The following is a 5812-nucleotide window of genomic DNA, read 5'->3' on the forward strand; positions in this document are numbered from 1 at the left end:
CCAGACCTTATATCCTACAGGAATTAGGGCCAGTCTCCTCTATTTAAACCTATTCAGTAACATCAACCTCAGCGCCTCCCCACCCAGACAACTCTTCAAAATGTAAACAGAAAGACTATCATTAGGGTCTATGAAAAACAACTCCATGTGTGGGCTTTACTTATCCCAGTTCATTTTTATAATAATTCAACAGGTGAACTAGAGTGACATCACAAAAGCAGTTCTTTATTCTCATTGAGCGGAGGGCAGAATGTAAGAAGCTCATAGAACGTAGACCAGGGCCAAGCCTGGCAAAGAGGGTTGGAGGCCCTGGAGAGGTGGCTACACTTCTATCTGTGGAAAGGGCTGCAGAGTCTCCCACAACTTGGACAATTGCTAGAAAACTGCCTTTTCCAGCCCAGGAGTTCTACAGGGGAATATAGGATGGCCCCGCTGCAGAAAAACCACACCTTAAGCTCAGAGTTTATTATCTTGGGCTTTGGGGATCTGGCAGAACTGCAAATCTTCTTTTTTGGACTCTTTTTAATCATGCATCTTGTCACCCTAGCAGGCCACACAACCATTGTGCTCATCACCCTCATTGACTCCTGCCTCCAGACCCCCATGTATTTCTTTCTTCGCAATCTGTCCACCATTGAAATTTGCTATATATTGGTCACTGTCCCCAACATGCTGGCCAGTTTCCTGTCCCGCAGCCAGCGGATGCCCATGCTGGGCTGTGCTCTGCAAATGCACCTCTTCATCGCTCTGGGCGGAGCAGAGTGTTTCCTCCTGGCTGTGATGGCCTACGACCGCTTCGTGGCCATCTGCAAGCCCCTGCGCTACACCCTCATCATCACCAGGGTGCTCTGTCTGCAGACGCTGGCTCTGGCGTGCGTCAGCGGCTTTGCGCTCTCACTCACTCTTACCACCCTGATATTCCTCTTGCCCTTCTGTCAGTCCCATGAGATCAATCACTTCTTCTGTGACATCCCTGCTGTGCTATTCCTGGCCTGCTCAGACACACGAGCCAATGAGATTGCCGTCTTCGTGGTCTGCACGCTCATCCTGTTGATTCCCTTCTTACTGATACTGCTCTCCTACGGATTCATTATCACCGCCATCCTCAGCATCCACTCAGCCCAGGGCAGGAGCAAAGCCTTCTCCACCTGTGCCGGGCACCTGCTGGTCTCTCTTCTGCACTATGGCTGTGCAATATTCATCTACATTCGCCCCAAGTCATGCTACACCCCAGAACAGGACAAGATCGTGTCCTTAATCTACACCAATGTAACTCCCATGCTCTACCCCATGATCTATAGCCTCAGAAACAAGGAAGTCAAGGGTGCCCTCAGGAGACTCCTGGGGAGCTATAACCAGATGAGGCGGCAGCCTAAAGCAAGGTGAAGGGCAAAGTGGAGTCCACCAGGACTAACCTGGCCCCTGACAAGAACCCAGTGGGTCATCGCACTGCACACTTTGCGGCTCCACTCCCCCCACTGAGGGCTGCTCCATGGTTCTGCATGCACCTGAACCTTACCACCCCCTCTTCTATGGTCACAGAGATGGAACGGATCCTCAGGCTGCCCAAAACGCAGCCGTCCAGGGGTATTTTGCTGTCCCTTCTTGGACAACGATATTCATCATCTGGGACACTGTCAGTGGTATGGACACCGACAGGAAGAAGGTTATGAGCCTCAGCTGGTTTGGCTCAGTGGATAGAGCGTCAGCCTGCAGACAGAAGGTTCCCAGGTTGTATTCCAGTCAAGGGCAGGTACTTCAGTTGCAGGCCCCTTCCTGGCCCCGGCCCTGGTCAGGGCTCATGCAGGAGGCAACCAATCGCTGTGTTTCTCCCACTTTGGTATTTCTCTCTGTTTTTCCTTCTCTCTATCACTCTCTAAATATTAAAAAATTAAAAGAGGTCATGAGATGACTCAACCAAAACATTAAGGCACCACTTCTCTGGACAAAGAGTTAGTGAGGATAAAATACAAGGAGCTCCCAAGCCCAAACTAGGCAAAGTGAAGATGTGGAAAGGCAGAGAGAGCCTCTCAGAAATTGAATCTTGCATCACCACAAAACAACCTAGCGATCACTTGAGATACAACAGTGCAAACCAAACAGCAGCAGCCCTGGGGGCCTGTGACCTGCTCTGCCCCCATCAGCTCACCATCCTCACGAAGGAATTTCACTCACTGTCCACCCCAGTCCAGCCTCTGGGCCAGGTGACCCTCCTCCTTGCATTGCTTAAAGGGCCACTTGCTCCTGGTAGGCAGTGCAGACTGCCCTTCCTCCTACCTGCCCTGCCCTGCTTGGGGAGGTGCCTCTCCACCATGGCCACAAGTGCTTACTCATCACCCAGCACTGAAATGAACTGTCCCTGACTGGCCTGGGGCACTTGCAGGCAAGAGGTGTGATTACTCTCTGTTACCAGAGACCTGGCACATAACAGGAATTCAGTAAGCAGTAATCAAACTGTGAGCCCCATGCGCTTTGGCTTACCTTCCCACCCTGGTTGCTAATGAATGAAAGCCTTCAACACCTGCTGAGCTGAGGCCTCTGTGTTCAGGGACTCATGTCAGATGTAAAGATCTCAAGAGAGTGTTTGCTGACCCCATTCCCACCCCACAGGCTGGGCTATGTGCCATGGACCCTGAATTTTCCTCCATCATGGCACTTAGCAAGCGAGAATTGTTGAAGGAATAAATGTATGAATGGCCTGGCTGGCGTGGCTCAGTGGCTGAGCATCGACCTATGAACCTGGAGGTCACAGTTTGATTCCAGGTTAGGGAGCATGCCTGGGTTGCGGGCTCCATCCCCAGTGTGTTGTGTGCAGGAGGCGCCAATTAATGATTCTTTATAATCATTGATCTTTCTATCTCTCTCTCCCTCTTCCTCTCTGAAATCAATAAAAATATATTTAAAAAACAAATGAATGAATGACTGGGCACCTTGTGTGTAACAGGCACTGGGCATAGCACTGGGGCTATGAAAAGCAACACAGACCCTGCCCTCAAGGAGCTCACAAATTAGCCTGGGGGATTAGGCACCGAAACAACTTTATTTAACACAATTGTTACCAGCTCTTCTGAGGAAGGACTGACTTGTCCCAACCCCAAACCTAGGAACACCCACATTCTGCTAAAAGGGTCAGGAATGGGGGACTGTGTCCTTGATGACCCTTCATTGGACAAGTAAACCAGCATGATGACCCTCTCCCTCTGGACTTCACAATCAGTCAATACATTTCCTTATAGTTTAAGCCCAAGAAGCATTCTTTACTGACACACAGAAAAACAGTGTCTTTAATTTTTACTCCAGTGGTCATAATATCTGCTTTCTGTTATGTTTGTAAACAGCTCCTTGGGACACAAAGGTGCCCTAAGCCCAGTCCAAAGGTTATTTTGCCCTGCTTTAACTTCCCAAAAGTTTAAGGCAAAAGACATGCAAGGCAGCCCTCTGGGATGGCAGCCCCGGCTGCATTTTAAATTAGTTCCATTTAGCCCAGTTCATAGGTCAGATGTTGAGCATGGACCTATGAACCACGAGGTCACAATTCAATACCTGGTCAGGGCACATGCCCGATCTGCAGACTGGAGGGCATACGCCCCTGACCCACTCTCAGGCCCAATGACAGGGACCCCCAGCGGCAAGCTGCTCACCGTGAGGGTAGCTGGGCTGGCACCCGCACAGGCTCTGAGGCTCACCCGCCAGCCTGTTGCTGGGCAGGCTTCGCACGGATACAATCACGTGCCCAGGGTACTCATTGGCTGGGTTTCTGGCCAATGACACAGGGCCTTTTTGCGCATGCGCTTTGGGGAGTTCAAGTGGGGTCACCCGCTAGGGGGCGGGGCTTCCTATCAGACCCTGGGCGCCTCAGGGGTGATCGGCTCTCAGAAGTCGGAAGGAGAGGCTGAGGGGCCATGGAGGATGACGACGGTGTCCCAGGCCATGTGGCCGAAGATGGGGAAGGACAGGCCATTCCGGGCGACCCTGGCAACCCAGATGGCCTTGGAGGCCAGGAGGGCCACCTGGCATACAGGGTGCCGATCAATGGAAACGGATTAGCGAGCTGATGGGTACTGGGTCCTTCCATGTTGCTCCCTCACCCTCAGGATGCCCTTCCTCCAATGCCCTCAGAACTGGGAGAGGCTGCAGCCTGGAAGGTTTGGGGGGCTGACTCCCTGAGGAGGTCCTGCAGGAAACTTAGATGGCGACTCCAGCTGGATCTCAGGGAAGGTGGTGATCACTGAATTGATTCCATATGGCTACGGAGAGAGCGATCAGGAGTGAGGGGGAGACAGACAGCGACCAAAATGGTAGCAGTTTGTTGCCCACAATACCCCACTGCAGCCCCATGTGGGCCCTGTGCTGCTGGGCCATATGATGCCCTTAAAAAGGGTGCATGGGCACCCCTCTATTGGACAAGCTTAACTGGGTGCTTCTTCTTTTATTACTTCAAGAAATATTAGCTCACACTTCTCTCACCCCTAACTGCTTGCCTTCTTTCAAAATAAACAAGTAAAATCTTGACTAACGTGGGAGCTGGGTGAAGGGTAGGTGTGTATTTTAAGTACTATTTTCTCTTCTTGAGTGGAGATGTATCATTTCCATAGTAAAGAGTTTTAAAAGGCAAAGGTCCTGCCCTGACCAGTTTGGCTCAGTGGATGGAGCGTCGGCCTGCAGACTGAAGGGTCCTGGGTTCGATTCTGGTCAGGGGCATGTACCTTGGTTGCAGGCACATCCCCAGTAGGGGGTGTGCAGGAGGCAGCTGATTGATGTTTCTCTCTCATTGATGTTTCTAACTCTCCCTTCCTCTCTGTAAAAAATCAATAAAATATATTTTTTTAAAATCAATGATAAAAGGCAAAGGTCCTGAGGTCTATCTTTGCCCAAACAGTTCTCTTGCTTGAAATGCACTCTCCCATTTTCTTTGCCTTTTATCTAACCTTCACTCTTCCTTTAAGGCACAGCTCAGATGCCATTTAGTTCCTCACACTTTTTTTCCTATTATATGTCTTTATTGATTTCAGAGAGGAATGGAGAGGGAGAGAGAGATAGAAACATCAATGATGAGAAAGAGTCATTGATCAGCTACCTCCTGCATGCCCAACACTGGGGATTGAGCCTGCAACCCAGACATGTGCCCTGACTGGAAATTAAACAGTGACCTCCTGGTTTATAGGTCAACACTCAACCACTGAGCCATGATGGCCGGGCCTTCACCCCTTTTTGATGAGTGCCTTGGTCCAGTTCCCACTTAAGACAAGTCTAGTGTGAGTGTCCCTGACACAACATACACTCGCATGCACACAAACACATGTAACATTGGGGAAGGGGCAAACACAGGAGGTCCTGTCACTCCCAGCTAGTGTGGTATAGGTCTGACAGCATAGTGTGCCCCTCTTTCAGGTGGAGCAAGAAAAGGCATGGGCCCTAACCGGTTTGGCTCAGTGGATAGAGCGTCAGCCTGCGGACTCAAGGGTCTCAGGTTCAATTCCAGTCAAGGGCATGCACCTTGGTTGTGGGCACATCCCCAGTGGGGACTGTGCAGGAGGCAGCTGATCGATGTTTCTATCTCATCAATGTTTCTAACTCTCTATCCCTCTCCCTTCCTCTCTGTAAAAAAATCAATAATCTGTCCCCATGAAATCCATGTCCCCTTCTCCTCACTGCTCACTGGGGCTCCGTCTCTCCCTGGACCTCCAGACCTTCATGGCAGGTGTCCACAGCTTGCCCCTCCCCACATGCCCCCAAAAGTCCCAGGCTCTTGAATGAGGTGGGTTGTGGGAACTCCGGGACACCCACCCCCTCTCCCACCTCTTTTCCCCCT

The 5812-nt window shown here is 50.9% G+C and overlaps 1 protein-coding gene across 1 annotated transcript; it reads left to right on the plus strand.

Moving 5' to 3' along the window:
• The first annotated feature begins 423 nt into the window (after positions 1-423).
• LOC102239184 (olfactory receptor 10V1) lies at positions 424-1386 on the plus strand. The gene has a single exon (XM_005885041.1). The coding sequence runs from the start codon at positions 424-426 to the stop codon at positions 1384-1386; it is 963 nt and encodes a 320-aa protein (XP_005885103.1).
• Positions 1387-5812: the final 4426 nt, after the last annotated feature.

The sequence above is a fragment of the Myotis brandtii genome, unplaced genomic scaffold (assembly GCF_000412655.1).
Source record: "Myotis brandtii unplaced genomic scaffold, ASM41265v1 scaffold889, whole genome shotgun sequence".
Taxonomy (NCBI): Eukaryota; Metazoa; Chordata; class Mammalia; order Chiroptera; family Vespertilionidae; genus Myotis; species Myotis brandtii.